Source organism: Mirounga angustirostris, unplaced genomic scaffold (genome assembly GCF_029215605.1).
Source record: "Mirounga angustirostris isolate CCGP_5_RB_7025 unplaced genomic scaffold, mMirAng1.0.hap1 SCAF_5, whole genome shotgun sequence".
NCBI classification, from domain to species: Eukaryota; Metazoa; Chordata; class Mammalia; order Carnivora; family Phocidae; genus Mirounga; species Mirounga angustirostris.
Window position 1 is genome coordinate 5,553,916 of NW_026991713.1, and position 18,951 is coordinate 5,572,866.

At 39.6% G+C, this 18,951-nt stretch overlaps 1 protein-coding gene across 1 annotated transcript in view; it reads left to right on the top strand.

The window, feature by feature from the left end:
* Nucleotides 1–18,951, top strand: part of EFCAB6 (EF-hand calcium binding domain 6) — a 206,828-nt gene that overhangs the window by 46,026 nt on the left and 141,851 nt on the right. Inside the window, exons 7-8 of the mRNA XM_045866745.2 lie at nt 6,475–6,599; nt 12,067–12,215. Coding sequence (XP_045722701.2) covers nt 6,475–6,599; nt 12,067–12,215 — 274 coding nt within the window. The remainder of the gene's footprint in view (nt 1–6,474; nt 6,600–12,066; nt 12,216–18,951) is intronic.

The following is an 18,951-nucleotide window of genomic DNA, read 5'->3' on the forward strand; positions in this document are numbered from 1 at the left end:
GGTAAATGGATAATTTTTTATTCTATTATACCTCTTTAATTAATTAGAGTCTACCTTCAGATAATATTCTACTAATTTACATGAAGTATAAGGACTTTACCACCAGTATTTCCATTCGTCTCTCCTATATTTTGTTATATTGCTATTACACGTTGTACTTTTATATATGCTATAAACACAGAATGCCGCTTCTCTTGCTCTGCTGAGATTTTCTATCTGTTCACTCATCAAGAGTATATTTTCCTTTATATTCTCAAACACTTATTTTGAAATTTAAACTTTTAAATGCTTTAAAATTTTCATCTGCTAATTCCAACCTTTAGGTCATCTCAGAGTCTGGTCTTTATTGATTCCTTTTCTTTTCTTTCTTGAATAGGGATCACAGGTTCCTGTTTTGTTTTGTTTTGTCTTTCCCATGTCTCGCAATTTTGGAATTTATCCTGGATAGAGTAAATCATGCATTGTAGAGACTGTAGATTCTGTTATGTGCCTCTGAGGAATTTAAGTATTTGTTTTAGCAGCCAGTTTATTTGCCTGCACTCGGACTCTAATCTTTGTCTCCCCTGAGGTCTTTCACACTTGAAATCTTTGTTGTGCTATTTTAGCCTTAGCTGGGTGTCTTATTGTCTGCTCTACACATCTTGTTCAGGGGTTAGCCGAAGATCTTGGCAGAAATTATGCACAGACGTTAGAAATCCTCTGTGCTTTTCTTTTTGGGGGCTTTCCTTACTTTCTTACTTTCTAGCTGCTGTATAGTCCTCAACTCTGTTTTCTGTTTCCTAAAGCCAGCAGGACCCTGGGTTTATGTCCAAATTCTATCCATTTAGCATCTTTTTGGCTGAGGCCTGCCCTCAGGCAAAAAGCCAGAAATAACAAGAAATGTATCAAGTGTTACCCTATTTTTCCAAGTGTCGACTCCAGTTTATATCGGTTGCTCTCTAATGCCTTCAGATAGTTTTTTGTTTATATTTTGGCCAGAGTTTATAATTATTATCTGCTGGGAGGATAGGTTCAATATGAGCCAGTCCACTAAATTGAAAGCAGAACTTGCTGGCTGCCCAAATTAAGAGTTTCTTCTTGCTTCAGTCTATGCTGGTAAAATTTTTATAATTTTTACTATTTTTTTCTTTGGCTTATGTCATTAGGAATTGTAAGTAGGTAAGTTGTATAATACAGTTTCAGTTACAACATGGAAATTTCATTGTTTTTTTTTTTCCATTTTGTTATCAATAATTGGCAACTTTTTTGTTTGTTAGGGATACATAAAATAATGATGCATGTCACAATGAGAGGCATTTTCGATTCGATTCAATATGAGATATGTATCTGGTTATTCTCCTGTATATTTCTGTTCCTGCAGTGTTCGCTCAAGTTCTTATTGCTATTAGTAGTTAAATTTGGCAGAGTCAAAAGTTATATGCAGAGTTTTAACTGTGTGGGGGCTGGCACCCCAACCCTCATGCTGTTCAGGGGTCAGCTGTAGTAATCTGGGGCTATGGACTGCATTATATTAAAGCTCTATACCGTGGTTGTCAACAGAGAGGTCTATTTACTGGTGTATATAGTGGGGAAGGATGAGTCCCTGGCACCAGCTGATCATCATCCCCATTGCCATCCCATCAGCTCAAAATCCTCGGCCCCAAAGTCTGAATATTAAGGTATCAGCATATCCTTTCTGGGTTGGCTTATCATGGAAATTATTTTATTTGGACCATGGGTTGGCTAATTTGAATCCCCACCTTACTAACGGGAAAAGCCAAGGAATCCAGATAGGTTGCTCAGGGTATCAATCAAACAAAGAAGACAGTGACATTATATGGAAGAGTTGAAAGTCCTTTGTAGGTTTTGATTCACCTTCTAATTTCTCTCTGTGTAAGTCATAAGGAAGTAAGTCTTCCTGTGCCACTGATTCAGCTTCCATACGATTGCCACATTAGGAGCAAAAACCTTTATCACATCTGCTCATGTGCTTGGCTCTCTCATCATTTTGGTTATTTGAGGCTTGTCCTCTAGTAGATTTCTTGTGAAGTGCTCATGGAAATGATGTTCTCTGATTTCTTACATGTTCATGACAGTTTGTATGAGGCCTGTATAGTTAAAAAATCAGTTTGTCTGAATGTAGTGATTCAAAAGGGCATGTGCACCCCAATGTTTATGGCAGCAATGTCCACAATAGCCAAACTATGGAAAAAGCCCAGATGTCCATCAACAGATGTACGGATAAAGAAGATGTGGTATATATATACAATGGAATATTACACAGCCATCAAAAAATGAAATCTTGCCATTTGCAATGATGTGGTTGGAACTGGAGGGTATTATGCTAAGTGAGATAAATCAATCTAGAGGGACAGAGAGATGATCATATGATCTCACTGATATGTTGAATTTAAGAAACAAAACAGAGGATCATAGGGGAAGAGAGGAAAAAATAAAACAAGATGAAACCAGAGAGGGAGACAAACCATAAGAGACTCTTAATCACAGGAAACAAACTGAGGGTTGCTGGAGGGGGGTGGTGGGATGGGGTAACTGGGTGATAGACATTAGGGAGGGCATGTGATGTAATGAGCACTGGATATTATATTAGACTGATGAATCACAGACCTGTACCTCTGAAACCAATAATACATTATATGTTAATTAATTGAATTTAAATAAAAAATGTTTAAAACAAACAAGCAACAACAACAACAAAATCACTTTGGATATAAAATCCTTAGCTCAGATTTTCATTCCTTAAGGATCTTAAATATTTTTACCCATCGCCTGGTGACCTGCAGTTTTGCTGAAGAAAAGTTTGATGACAGTCTGACTTTATTTCCCTTATTAGTGACTTCGTCTTTTTGTTCAGATATCCAGAGAATTTTTTTTTTCTTTTTATTTAAAACCCACTAATTTTGCTAGAATGAGTCATGATGTTGGACACTCATGACTATTCTGTAAGTATTCGTATGCTATCTGAATTGGCAGATTTGAGTCTTTTATTTCAGGAAGACTTCTGGAATTGCAATTTTTAGCATCTGAACCATTCAGTCCTTAGATTTTCTTCCCAATGATACCTTTTACATGTATCTTGGATTTCTTTTCCTAGCTTCTTTATTAGACTATAATTTTTTTGCAAGCCTTCCTTCCTGCCTTTTTTCTTTTTTGCTTACTCGATACAATTTTTTTCTTTTTCACCCCCTCTTACTGTTGTTTGTTTGCTCTTGTGTTCCTTTTAGTTCAGTCTTTGTTTCTGAGACAGTTTTATTTCTAATTTGCTTCAGAGCTCTGTCATCCAATTTCAGAGTTTTTCTAGCTCTGATTGATACTGTTCTTCCTTGTCTCCTATCATTTAAAACCTTTCTCATTAATCAATAGGCAGCTAATGTGTACTGAGTGTCTAGTGAGTGCCAGCCCTTACACATTCATCACCATGTCAGATCCTCCTGGCAACCCCATGGCGTTTCTGTCCATTTCTTCTTGCAAACGGGGACCCCAAAGCACAAGCCTGCGTAGCTGGTAACAGAAGGTTGCAGAGTCAGTGATCAGATCCAGAATGAGTACTCCTCACCTTCGTACTGTTTTCAGAGTTTCTGAATCTTACTCACTTCGGAGCTTCCACTGAGAAATTCTTCTCTTGGCACTCCAACCCTGAAGCACATGGACAGATAAGTACTGTCCTGTTTCCGATTTTTCTAGAATGACATTTTTACCAGTGTTTTAATAATATTTGTTTTCTATGTGGTGGTTTGGGGAAGATATTCTCAAGAGAGCAATAATTTTAAAATATATGTCCCCGGGGTGCCTGGGTGGCTCAGTTGGTTAAGTGTCTGACTCTTGACTTCAGCTCAGGTCATGATCTCAGGGTCATGAGACCAAGCCCTGCGTTGGGCTCCATGCTCAGTGTGGAATCTGCTCATCTCTCCCCACCCACCCCCCCGGCCCCCCACCACTTATGCTTGCTCTCTCTCTCTCTTTAAAATAAATAAGTAAATAAATAAGTAAATAAATAAATAAAATATTTAAAAATATATATGTCCCCTATTTGCATTTTTCCCAAAATCTCTTTCTTAAGTAAGCACATCATTCCACATACTTCTTTATATCTGTTTCTATTTCTCATATGAACTCCTGCTTTTCTCTTGTCTATGAACTGTGAATGATAAGGATACAATCTGCTCATGTCAGTTCCTTTTTGGGGAAAATGTGTTCTACAAGGACTCATTACCAGGAGCTGTTGGTGGATTTGATGCTGTTGTTACCCGTGTCAGGGAATCTCTAGGTCATATATTTGCAGGGACCACAACTTTCGACTTTTCTAAATATATAGAACCGAGTTTCTTGTTAATTTTGCATCTTTATGGTTTCGCTGTGTTTATATTCTTAAGAAGCCATCATCTTGCTTGTCAAAAGCACTATCTATCTGGCACCTGAAGAAATGACATTGGGAGGTGGGTTTCCTTTTGCTGCACCTATGACATATATAAGTGCACATGTAAGCTTTGGATCTCCTCTCTACCCCATTTCCAATCAGCAAAGACCCTTTGGGGGAAATTAATTAGCAGGTGGCAGGAATTATTAAGCTGGGCTGATGGGTGAGGCCTGGCCTGACTGTGACGAGACACACCTTGGAAGTTCTGCAGTTCTGAGTTCTCTAGCCAGCCTGGGGTGGCAGCGTAACTGCCCAGGTCCCTGGACTGTGAGCTCCCCGAGGGCAGGCCCCGCCCCCCAGCCACCCCCCACCCTCCAGAGCTTGGCCTGTTGTTTACAGAGCAAGAATGGGTTTCCCTCGCTGTGCCATGTGTCCCTATCATCCTCCACTAGAGCAGCAGTGCCCAGAGGGGAGCCCACTCACAGGATGCGGGATCAGAAAACCGGGCTCTGTGTGCCCAACTGAGTCAGAGCCCGGTTCTGTGGGTTCGCTTCCCCACCACTCGAGGCTCCTGTGTGTGTTCCGAGATCCCAGTTTCAAATGCCTGGCCCACCAAGGCCACAGAATTCCAGACCAAGTTCTGCCTTTGTATTTCATTATGTAGCCAGCGGGGTCCACTGGGGGAAGCTGTTTTTCTTTTACTTTTTTTTTTTTTCTTTCTTTCTTTTTTTTTTTTTTTTGAGGTAGGAAATGGAATTCCAGATGACTGGCAGTTTGTTAACTGCAGCTGAGTCGTTGTAAGTGTGCTTAATTTGAGTGAAGCTTATTTGCAGACATTTTAGGAAATAAATCTGGGAAACCATTCGTGATTCTTTGCAGTCGACTTTGAGAATGGCTATATTTTAGATTTATTTTATTCTTTTATTATAAAAGTAATACATGCTGGCTGCAAAAAAGGCACAAAAACACGAATAACAATCCCCATAATCCTTCCACCTGAATCCTACCACTGTGTTCTTTTTGGTGTATTGTCCTCCCCAGTTTATTTTCTGCTGCATGGATGGATAGATGGATGGATAGACCTGCAAATACACAACATAAGTATTAGAATGAAAATTAAATTATGCTAGTCATCCTTTCTTTCAATCATGAAACAATATATATCAAGGAAAATTTTCCACACCTGTTAATTTAGACAGACACCTTTGTTTTTAATGTCTGTAGTGTTTTAGAGGCTTGATGAGCCATAATTTATAAAACCCATCCTCTATTAATGGGCATTTAAATTGTTTTAATTTTTAAAAATCTTTAAACAGTGCAGGAAATACCCCTACCCATATACGTTTGTTGAGTAGTCCTATAATTCCATTTTGTAAAATTCTAGAAGATTTAAGAGTATTCAGGTACCAGGTTTTCTATACACAAACCAGAACTAATTTCTCTATCATTCCCTTTTATCCATGCCTCTTTGACAAGTGGAAAAAATTGTTAACTTGTTTTCATTAGACTTACAATTACCAATGAGTTTGAGTACTTTTTCATACATCTCGGGCTTTTTAGTTCTTTTTGTGCAAATTACCTGTTTATAACCTTAGTCTATTGTTCTGTTGAGTATTTATCTTATTGATTTGTAAGAGCTACTCATGCATCATGGTAATTAACCTACAGTTTTTCTCACTCATTTTTCTTTCATTGTGATTTGTGTGTGTGTGTTTTTTTAACCAAACAAAAAATAAATATTTATACTGTCAGACCTATCCATTGTTTAAATGATTGGGGGCTGTAGTGTGTTCCTTGGAAAGGACTTCACACACACAGATTGTACACTATATAATATCCATCTTAATTTTCCTCTGTTGCTTTCATGGTTTTATTATTTTACTTGGTGTACTTTTTACTCTACCTCAGGTTTATCCTAACACAGGATAGCAAGTAGATTCACTTTTTTCTAAAATGTTCAGCCATTTATTTCAATGCTATTTATTACCTGGCTCATCATGCTTTTAATTCATTCTGGTCCTACTTTTTATCAGACAGGTGAGGATGAAAAGGGAACACTGGGTATTTAAATGTACCTCTGGCGACATGAATAAGCGGAAGCTCTTTTGTTTTCACAGAGATCTCATGGAACAATCAGCCAGTCCAAAATTCCAAAGGGGAGTGCCTCCACAGCTCTGTTTCATCGGAAGATGTCTGGAAAAACTGTTCCTTAGACGAAATTGAGAGGACCTTTTGCCAAGAGGTAAGAGTGTCTCCCTAACACCAGGGTCCTCTAAAGCATGAGCAGAGGAAATTGACAGCTGTGAAAAACCATTAGGTCTGAACATTATTTCTAAAATTTGTTTTGATCTTACCTCCACCTCCCCAAACCCTGAGGCCTCCTCCAACTCCTGATGACAGTCCGTTGGTAATAGTAAGGGGGGTGGGAGGCTGATTCTTAAGTATCTCCTCTGTGCTACTCACAGACTAAATCTGGTAAGAAATATTCAAGACTTCTATAAGGACATGAGACAACTTTATTGAGTAAAATAAAGGAAAACTTGAATAAATGAAGAGCTCTTTTTTGGTTTTTGGATAGGAAGATTCAGCATTGATATCTGCTCTTCCTATATCTGGATGGAGATATACATATATATATATTTTTTCTTTTGAAAAGTTATAATAAAGAATCTACAGCACCACATAAAAAATAATTTATAGGGGTGCCTGGCCAGCTCAGTAGGTAAAGCATGCAACTCTTGATCTCAGGGTTGTGAGTTTGAGCCCTACGCTGGGTGTGGAGATTACTTAAAGATAAAATCTTTAAAAAAATCTTACAAAAGGTATAATATTTAAGACTATATGGCACTGTCTTACCCAATTATTGTTAGGTAATGGATTGATCTTTATATGTGAATTTAGCATATGATATCAGCCATTCCAATAAAGTCAGTAAAGTGTGGTGGGATTGGGGAGTGTAATTATTAGGATAATTCACTAGGCAGCCATTTGGGGGAAAAAGCTTGTAACCTTCCATTCTTCACACCAAAGTAAATTCTATATGCATCAACTATTTAAATTTAAAAATAATGTGGGTGAAAGTTTTTTAATCTTGAAATTGAGACTACCTTTTAAGCATGATGTAAAGCCCAAAAACCATAAAGAAAAAGATTGGTACATCTGATTACATTTAAATGAACAGCTTTTGTACAGCAAAATTTTGTGTAACAAATGGGAAACTTGACAAAATATGGGCCGCATAAACAAGAGATAAATCGTAACTATTCTGAAGGTACGTAGAACCTTTAACAATGAATATAAAATTTTCAGGAGAAAAATGTCAATGAGGAAAAAAATTAACAAAAGCCAGTGTTCATCAAGGTGTTGGAGAAGTGAGTATATGCAATACTGTGTTGGTAAATTAGTAAAACTTGTTTTCTGTTATTGTTGTTAATAAATTTATTGTTTTCATAAAAACAGAACCATTACAAAATGCATTAGCATTACAAAAAAAGTAAGCAATTCTGAAAAGTACAAAGTAGAGAGTATAAATTATTCAAAATCCACCACCCAGAAATAATCAAAGGCAACATTTGGCGAACATAATTCTAGGTCTGTCTTTATTCATATATATAGAAGGATGGCTGCCTTGGTGGGTGGGTGGGTGGATACATGGAAAGAAATAATTTTATAAGAAGAGAATCATGCTCCTTTTTACAAATAAGACATAGTTAATTTAAACGTCTTTGAATTTACCAGAAGTAAAGGAGACATGGCCGCCCTGGTAATTAACCCTTCTGTGGGGCCTCCCGTGTGCCAGGCCCTGTTGGGTGTTCCCCTCCTCAGTCTTCACAGCAGCTCTGTGAGCGAGGCACTGTTATTATCCCATCTTCCACCTGAGGAAACTGAGGCATGGAGGGGTTTAATGACCAGCCCAAAGTTATACTACCAGTCAGGACTGGGGCCGGGTTTAAGTTCAAGTTCTTGCCAAGTCCAGCATCAAGTGAAGCTGAAGATGTATCTGTACTTTGGACAAACATTTCTTTACCACAAGATATATTAGGTCCCAAAAGGGACTTCGAGACAAGAAAAGAGATTAAGAAAGCCATTAAGAGTTGCAGAAATTATGGTGTTTTTGAAGGATCTTTCGATTACAGGCAGCGCAGGGTGGGCTCTCACTTCTTCGCCCCTCCCTCCCACCTCACAAGTTTTGTTGTTTCTGTTTTGTTCTTAGTCAGGGTTTACAACGATATTGATATTTACATTTCATTGTGTTCCTATAATTCCCCCAGTTGTTTTGTCTTCGATTCGTATTTACGTGGATTTAATGCACATCACTACACTCCAGTGCTTACCATAGTTAATCCCTTTCAGAGTTCATTATTTTGATTTATTTTGGGGCTGGCTGGATTTCATTGTCAAGTAATTTCCTTAAGAAAGGCTCTTGGGTGCTTTATTCCCTTTGTTTTTTCACACTTGAGACTGTCTGCCTCTGACTTTCCTACTCGAACAGCGTGGCTGTGTGTAATTCTTCCATCTTGCTTTCTCGTCCTCAAAATGTTATAAGCATCGTCCCATTGTCCTCTGGCACTGGGTGTTCAGGAGAAAAAGCCTGAGGTCAACAACTGTTTTTGCCCCTTGTAGGTGATTCTCTTTTTCTACCTGAATGCCTGAAGTTTTGTTTTTTGTTTTGGGGTTTTTTTTGGATCCTTGAAATTAAAAAGTGAAACTGAGCTGTACTTGCATTAAGCATTTTGTCAAAGTTTCCTGGACCACAGGGTGTTCTTTTGATGGACAGATCCAGCCCTTCCTTCATTTCCAGAAAACTTTTTCTGTGTCACTAAAACCTTCCCCCACCTTCCCTCCTTCCCTCTGTGTTCCCTGCGTCTGCCCTTCCTTCAGGGTTATTCCCAGTTATCCTCCTGTTGGGTCATCTTGGTCTGTCCTCCAGAGCTGGCACCTGCTTCCTGACTTGCTCTGGTCCTGCCATTCTCCTCCACCTTCAGTGAGAGTCTTCCGAGCCATTCCTTCATTACTCAGTTGAACTTCAGCCTTGCCTCTTACACTTGCTGTTTCTAATTTATTAACTCCTGTAATGATATTATTTTTGTTTTCTAGCTTCCTCGCTTTGAAATATCCCTTCCCTTTCATTGTTTTGTCATCCTGACTTCAAGCTTTTCTTATAATGAATTCATATTCTTAGTTTCTTTTTCTGGCATGAAACCTTTGTAGGTGATGTGTCTGTATTTGTTTGTATTATGTTTCCTTACAGACTGGGTTCTTTGTTTTTTGCCTGACCTTTCTTTTCTTTGTTTCTTTCTTCCTACAGTTTTCCGTTGTCTACATATACACAAATCACACATTATCTTATGGGTGGACATTGAGATTGCTTCCTGTTTTGTGCTAATCCAAATGATGCCACTGTAAGTGGTTGCACATGTATCTTTTGGTGCACCTGTGCAAAGCTAGGAATTATGCTTATGAGTGGAATTACTTGCCAGGTTGTAGCAGACATGCTCCTCAGCTTTAATTGGCGGTATCAAATTGCTTTTCAAAATATCAATTTACACTCCCACCTGAAGCATATGAGAAAGAATTCCTGTTGCTCAACCTACTCACCAACGCTTGATATTGTTAGACTTTTTTTTTTTTTTAAGATTTTATGTATTTATTTGAGAGAGAGAGCACAAGCCAGGGGAGGAACACAGGGAGAGGGACAAGCAGAATCCGCACTGAGCACGGAGCCTATTGCGAGGCTGGATCCCACAACCTTGAGATCACAACCTGAACAGAAACCAAGAGTTGGATGTTCAACCGACTGAGCCACCCCGGCGCCCCAATACTGTTACAGTCTGATGCAGATAGAATGTCATCTCGGCTATGATTTTAATTTCTATGTGTCATAGCTTTTTACATTTTGCAACCTTTCTTTAGAACATTTTTGGTAAAAATATATTAGTTTTAAACAAATGTTTATTGAGTGGCTGCAGCATGCCAAATTCTGATTCATTCTAGGTAATTATTAGTGAACAAAACAGACACAATATGCTCTCGTGGAGATTGCATGAACTCACATCAGGGAGAGAGGTGTTAAACAAACACATTCATAAATGTGACAAATATGGAAAAGGACCTCATTTAGATAGGGGATCAAGGGAACATTTATACACATTAAATGTACAAACAGAAAATTAGCGTATCTTTCTCTGGTCTGTCAGTAACATGATGGCATGCCACACATCACTTAAAAGCATGATGTAGATACAAGTTCTTACAGGAAAAAATATCATGATATAATGTTAAATGAAAAAAGCACCTGTCACATCTGAATGTATAGCCATGATCGCATTTTTGTAAAGTTATATGTTTATATGATCATTATGGGAGTTTTTGCAACACTATATAAAAAAACTGGATGGAGAGACTTCCAGATATCTTTATGTCCTTCTTTTTACTTTGCTGAATTGCTTGCATTTTCCCCTTTTGTTTCATTGTAAACAGTCACAATGAGAATCCCTTAAAGGTTTATACATATCACCAAGATACTATGTCTGTTTCACTCCCTGCTCTTTTCCTAAAATCTCTTGATTATGTCAAAAACATTCTCCTAGAAAAAAACCTCAATGGAAACCAATGTCATCAAGATATTAAAAGTGGATTTCATTAATCCAGTTAATACACTGAGACCGTACTCCACATCTGGCTTTGGCTTTTCTCTGTGAACCCACTTCCCTGAAAGAGATAGGGGCAAATTTAACCACATTTTGGGTTAGTTTTGTGCAACTTTCTAAGAAATTTAGGCCCTGCAGTTCTCTAAATATTTTTAAAGGTTTTCCCATTAGTTTTCCAACGTTCCTGTGTACCCTATGGAAATTTCAAAGAATTGCTTCTTACTCCTTGGTGGGTAGAGACTCTTGTGCATGTATTTCTATGTTCCAACAGGTTGGGTTTTTTTTTTTTAAGTCACCTTATATACCAGGCTGATGGTTATTTTGTTTCTCATTGCAGTTAGCGGGAAAACTGAATTCAGACAAAGTGGAGAGGGTTGGAAATATCGGAGAATATTGTTATTACTCAATAACAAACAGCAGGAAAACCTTTGGAAATAAAACCAATCTTCATCGTATTTTTATGAGCCATATAAAAATCAGTGGTTAACCTACTTTACTGAATTTTAGAAGTCCCATAAGCGAGGTTCATTCACCCTGATTCTTTGTGATTCCCCATTAAAAAAAAAGAATAATTAAAGAAATGTACAAAGTGTACTCTGTTTATGCAATCTTTATATTAATGATTGTCCTTACTCTAAAAGCTACTTCTGTTTTTAATAAAATGTTGCCAGCTTTTTTGTTTGATTGACCTGACTTAATCAGGAGAAACCTAGCATGGGCTCACAGTAGGAACGGCTTGAAAGTATATTAAGAAAGATGTATCAAACTGGCAGATCCACCGAATATTTTTAGCTCTGAAATTTGAGGTGGAGCTATTATATGTGCTGTTTTTCCCTGAGAAACTTGTCTGCCTTGTCAGTTGAGTAGCTGTGACTGGGGATACCGTTCTGTAGCGAGCTCATCAATTAAACATTTGAAGTTCAGTACATGCCATCGTAACCTTTTTGATCAGTTTTTGGAGGGGAAAATGTGACGAGGTTTTGGTAGAAATAAACTGGTTGAATAGCTCTGTGAAGTGGATTTCTATCAATGCAACACTCGAATTTTCATTCCCTGCAGCTTCCCAAGTCTTATGAAAAGGTTGAAAAAGCCCTGAGTGCAGGGGACCCCTCCAAAAGTGGATATGTGTCTTTGAATTACCTAAAGATTGTCTTCGACACCTTTGTATACCGATTACCAAGGAGAATTTTTATCCAGTTAATGAAAAGGTAAGAGTCCCATTGTTTCCTTGGCACTTTTTTTCCCCAAATGTCAACCGTGAGAGTAAGGAGTAGCTTCATTTATTTTTTATTAATGTCTTGGACTTTTTTTTTTTTCTTGAAAATTTCAAACACATGCAAAAGTAAAGAGAATACTGTAATGAATCCACTAACGTACCCACTGCTCAGCTTCAATGTTCAGCTCGTGGTCCATCATTTCATTTCTCTTCCTGCTCATTTTTCCATTAACCCCGGATATTTTTTAAAGCTTTTATTTATTTGAGAGAGAGAGCACAAGCAGGGCGAGGGGCAGAGGGAGAGGGAGAAGCAGACTCCCCACAGAGCAGGGAGCCCCATGCAGGGCTTGATCCCAGAACCCCGAGATCATGACCTGAGCTGAAGGCTTAACTGACTGAGCCACCCAGGCGTCCCAACCTCAGATGTTTTTGAAACAAATACCAGATATCATATTTCACTGAAAAGATCTCACTACGTCTTTCTAAAAGATAAGAACACTTTTTAAAAACATGGTAGAAATACTGGTTTGCACCTAATAGAATTATCAATAATATTAATAAATATCCAGCCAGGGTTCAAATCTAACCGAATGCGTCAGATTTTCTTTTACGATTTGAGTCAGGATCCAAATAAGGTCTGTACATTGCAATTGATTGATTTGCCACAATTCTGTTTTCAGTCTGTAGGGTCTCTCTCCATTTGTTAATTTGTTCCTTTATGATGTATCTATTATGAAGTATTTATTATGTGGAACTTCTTACAACCGACATCTGTCTGATCTACAGTGACATTTGACATGTCTTCCTGTTTCCCATTCCCAATCCCCCGCCCCTAAATGGATAGAATTCAGATACATGTTCAGGTGTTTTGGCAAGAATACTTCCTAGGTGGTGGCAAGCATGTGTGTGGACTGGTTGTCTTCCTTTTCATGATGTTAGCAGCCATGGTGGGTCATACTTAAATCTGTGTATTCACTGGGGATTATAAAGTGGTGATATTCCACATCTATCATTTCTTCTTTTATTGGTAGGAGTACTTCTGTAATGAAAGCTTCCCTTCTTCAACTGCTTGGTAACAATGAGACACACTTAGTCTAAGAAAGGCAAGATATTCTTGGTTCTTTCCCTTCACTTACCACCTTCCAAAATAATGAATTGGTTCCCAAGCATTCTCCCAAAGTGAGCAATGAATGATTTTTCTTTAAAAAAAATTATCATAACTCATGAACGTCCACATATTTGATGTGTTTCAGTTCATCATTATTCTCACTGATCTTCAGTGTGTACCATCTTGGCCAGCGGGAGCCTTTCATGTTGTCTGCTGGGTCCTGTTGGTGCGACCCTGATAGTCCCTGATAGCTCTCTTGCTTTCTGATATGCTTCTGGCTCTTCTGGTACATTTCTTGCCCCTGACCTGGAATCACCCATTTCTCCAAGGATCCCTGTTTCCTTTGAAAATGGTACACATAGACCAGACTCTGCATAAGGAATACTGTCTTTAATTACCTGGTGCTCTGTCCAGGTAACTCAGAGAACCTTGTCTCAGGGGAAGTAGGGTAGAGGCTAATGGAAAGATTGTCTTGTGAAATTCTGGATAATTGGTGGACATCTAGGTTTACCTAGAAAGGAGAGGCAAGAGAGAAGAAGGGAAAAATAGTATTTTTATTTATTTATTTATTTATTTATTTATTTATTTATTTATTTATTTATGAGAGAGAGAGAGAGCGCGCCTGAGCGGGAGGGAGGAGGAGCAGAGAGAGAATCTCAAGCAGGCTTCTAGCATAGAGCCTGACACGGGGCTTAATCTCAACACCCTGAGATCATGACCTGAACTGAAATCAAGAGTCAGACGCTTAACCGATGGAGCCACCCAGGCACCCCAGGAAAAATAGTATTAAGTGAGGCCAGCTAGATCCATTCTGCACAGGCTCCTCTTTCCTTCTCGACCCTCTGTACATCCAGAGAGGATCACCATGTCATGCCACCATGGCTTCTAGAGTAAAAGGCAGTATTTGGCCTTAGGAGTGAATATTTCCATGGCTCAGAAAACAGCTCTGTTCTTCTGTCTATACACGGTGACAATTTTTAGGAAATACTTCATTGGATGACTAAAAGTCATTTAGTCATTTCTTTTTATTTTCAAAATTATACAAGTAATAAGAGCAATAATAAAAATAAAATGCAAAAAGTCACAATCCACCTTATGTAACAAATTTATTGCTTTCACGTTTCCATACTCCATTAACCTGTATCCACATACATATGTAATTTTTATGTATTTGTAATTAAAATACACCTACAGTTTTACATTGTGCTTTTCAAATAGGAATGCATATCACAGACATGCATCCTGTTGGCTTCATCATCTTCAAAATTATAATTTTATTTTACGATTTTATTAGAGAGAGAGCACAAGCAGGATCCACATTGAGCACAGAGCCCAATGCGGGACTCGATCCCAAGACCCTGAGATCATGACCTGAGCCAAAACCAAGGGTCTGGTGCTCAACTGACTGAGCCACCCAGGCACCCACAAAATTATAATTTTAATGGGTGCATATTGAGTCCCTTTCTCTGCAGACATTAGGGGAGGTGCTAAGAATGCAGAAATAAATTACAAATAGTCCCACAGCAGTGGGGACCACCAGAGCGATGGCAGCTCTGAAGACTATAATCGGCATGCAGAGTGAACTAATAGGACACTAAGGGCAGCCAGGATTGTGCCATTATGACAACCTGTTCTCACCAGAGACCCAGGGATTTCTGAGTTGTGCCCTCTGTTGAATTCACCCAGAATTCCCAGTAGAACCAGGCACAAGGGACAACAGCAAGGTAAATACCCAAGTACTGGTATCTTGAATTATAAATTAGGTTTGTCTTCTGGTGCACATATCTGCAAGTAAAGATTTGTCCTGTCTTCCTGGTCAACTCTTCCCTTTATAATTATGTGGTTACCTTTCTATCCCTCTGGCTTTTATGGCCTGTCTTCTCTGCTAGTAAAATACCCATAACAGTTTTCTTTGGATTAGTGTTTGTCCGGTATATCTTTTCTCAACCATTTATAGTCACTATTACCACGTTTTAGGTGTGTTTCTTGTAAAATAGCATATCTGTAATTAAAAAATCGCAAATGAACATCTTTGCCTTTTTAGTGGTCAAGTGTAGCATGTTCCCAAGTCTTGTGACGGGGATGTTTGGGTTTTTTTCCTTCTACTGCTTTATTATCTTTCTGATTTCCTCGGGTCTGTCTTTTTCTTTTTCCCTCCTCCACTGTGTTTGGTTCTGTCTGAGTTTTCCTTATCATGCGTTTTCCCCTCCACTGTCTTGAGACTTAAATATTTTATTCTATTCTTGTAGAGGAGGTTACCCTTAAAATTTTAATGTGTTCTGAACTTGTAAAGCCGAAAGTTCACAATATTTCTACTGTCCTGAATAAAACAAGCAGCTTCAATGTACATGTTCCTATTGGCTAGTGTTTCGATCCAGCCTTGTTTTGATAGTACCTGAATTAGTCTCTATTATTGGGTTTGTTGTTTTTTGTTTTGTTTTGTTTTTTACAATCCATGTTTGTTTAGGTTTTCCCATGTTTACCAGTTTGTTGGCTCATCACTGCTGCTTCAGTCTCACCCCTCGTTCAGAATTCAATTTCTTGAAGTATATCCTGTAGTAATCCTTTAAGTGACGTGCTGTGAGTGGGCGGGGAGGGGATCAGTCTTTGTTTTCAAAAATGTCTATTTTCCACTTACTCTTTAATGAAGATTGTGCAGGGAATACAATTCTTGTCTGAGAGTTATTTTTTCTCAGCACTTTGAAGACATTCTTCATGGTCTTCTGGCCTCTGCTGTTGCTGTTGAGAGTCTGCTGTCTAATTGCCAGTACTTTCTGGGTGATCTGTTTTTTCCTTTTTCTTTTTCTGGTTGCCTTCAAGATTTTTCTCTTTGTTTTGTTACTTTACAGTTTCCCTACAATGTGTCTTGTTAGAGATGTCTGTTTATTTAACCTCCCCAGACTCATGCTGTCTCACGGTGAGAATAGTATTTTTCATGAATTCTAGAACATTCCTGCTGCTATTCTTTGGGTATTGTCTCCACCCCACTCTTGCTGGCCTTTTCTTCTGGAAGTCTTATTAAATATTTGTTGAACCTCCTCCTTCCACTTCCCTTGTCTCTTAGACTCTCTTGGATTTCCCATGTCTTTATCTGTCTGGACTCCATTCTGACTGTATTCCTAGAATCTGTTTTGGTTCACTCTCAACTGTGCCCGAACTTCTCCCAGTCTTGCGGTCCTGCATCTCCTAGCCCCACATGGGCATTAAACCCCATCCTCTTAGTGACTGTGGGAGATCCCAGGGCTGCCTTTAGCACAGCCTGTTCCGTCCAGGTCTGATAAACTCCCTGGGCTCTTGTGGGAATAACACATTCTCCCTGGCCCATGCTTCCAGCACCTGTGGATTTCCCTTTCTTGGTTTCAACTTCCACCGTATGTTTAAAATCATTTTCTTGATATATTTATTCCATTAGGTGTTGATATAGTTGATATATTTCTGTGATTAGACCAGGAGGTTGGGGAGAGATCCACTGTGTTGCCAGAAATCTTACCATTAAGTGTTCATGCTGGCTGGGAAGTTCGAAAAGTCTCCGGAGAGTAAACAGAGCTGAGTGGAAGCTTTGAGAGATGAAGAAGAGTCTCCCACGTGGGTGGCTGGAGAAAGACATTCCATCCAGAGGAAGTAAGCAGCATTCCACCGGGGCTGGTGGACGGGGTCATGACCGCTCGTTCGGGCTCTTTAGTTCTATAGACCAGAGTGTTTCTAACCACTTCGCTGTTGAGTCTTTGGTTTCTTTAGATTTGCACGTGTTTGTTTGTTCATTTATTTGCTCAGCCAGTCCACAGATGGTTTTGGAGCTTCACTATGTACCAGGCGCTGTGCTAGGTGCTAGGGACTCGTTGGAGAGGAAGACATGATCCCTGCCCTCAGAGAGTGCTACCTGCTGGTGGGTGAGGTGATAATGCACAGATACACCTGGGCTGAAAGGAGGTGTGCAGTGTGATGGGGGCCATTGTGAGAGGGGCGGGGAGGACCTCGGGAATCTTCTCTGCAGAGTGAGCTTTAAACAGAGACCTGAGACACCAGGGGGAGAGCCCCGGGATGGGCAGCCCCAGCGTGCTGTGTTCCGGGGCCTGGCAGAAGCCAGGGGGCAAGAGGGAGCCGGAGGTGGGATAGAGGGTGGGCATGGGCCCGGGAGGGGACTGGGATCGTGGCCATCGCCGAGGGGTCAGGGACAGGCTTTGTGTTCAGTTCAAGGCCAGAGTGCGAATACTTGTGTGCGTTTTTATAACGCTTGCCAAATCTGAAAAGGTAATAGTGATTTATATCACCATCAACGTTGTATGAGTGTTCTAGTTTCATATTCCTTCTGGGCATTGAATAGTAACATTGTTTTAAAATATTGATAGCTTAAGAGGTATAAAATGATGCCTCATTATTGTGTTAATTTATACTTCTTGGAGCAGTATTGGGCTTGGACATTTCCGTGAGCCTGGGCGTTAGTTGTATCTCCCCTGATGTGAATCCTCCTCTTGTCCTGACTGGGTAATGCCCCCACTGCTGGTATCTTAAGTCAATTTTATCACCTTTTTGTTTAATAATTTTTTATAATTAATTAATTATTAAGAGATAACCCTTTTCTGTCATAAGCAGAGTAGCTTCGTACAGCTGTTCTTCCCAGCTTGCTGCTTCCCTTTCATTCACGTGACACCTCATTGTTCTGAAGTTTACATTTTAATACAATCAAATACATTAATCTTCTTTTGGAATGTCTTCTGTTGCTTAATCTATAAATTCATCATTCTTGCCCAGGCTTGATATAAAAACGCTTTTCTACTCCGCTTGTTTTTCTTACTCTTTGAAAACAAAACACGTTAATTCATCCTGACATAAGGTGGGCATCCAAATTCACATTCTTTTCCCAGATAGATAATCTGTTTTACCGCCACCACTTATTATTCTTTCCCCATTGTTTTTAATGTCTGCTTTGTCAAACATTCAATTTTCTCCATAATTTGGTTTAATGTGTCCTTCTAGTCTGTTCCGTCACTCTACCTCTCTCTTGTACGTGGACGTTTCTGTACAGTGCTGTCCACACTGGCCCATCAAACTGCCCTGTTGTTTTCTGCCTTACCTCTAGAGAAGACACTGGGTTCCCGGCACTGTCACAGTGACTTCTTGAATTTAGAGGGTGATTGTTGGGGACTTACCACTCATTATGTCCCCTCCTGGGAAGAGAGAATCTCCTGGATTCTACCATGAAAGCACTGGCCCCGTGAAACAGACATTAGAGGTGGGACTAGGTGTCACCCCCAGTGGCCGCAAGTGGCACCGGGGGTGGCCTGGCCCCAGGGGAGTGCTCTTTCCTCCCCGCCTTACTGTCCTCTCCAGCCACCCAGGAGGTGGTACAGTGCAGACCAGTGGGAGGGACAGTGTGGGGACAAGGGAGCAGTTACTGAAAGGGTGTTGCCAGAAGTGAGCCCCCTGAACTCCCCTTGACCCGCACTCGCAGTGTCATGGGTCCATGATTGTGCTGGGCAAATTCTCTGTGACTTTTGTATCTAAAAAATGATTGAAAAGTTCACTAAAAAAATCTGTACAAGAATGTTCATAGCAGCTCTAGTCATAATTGACCCAGATGGGAATGGGCCCAAGTGTCCTTAAGCAGGTGATTGGATAA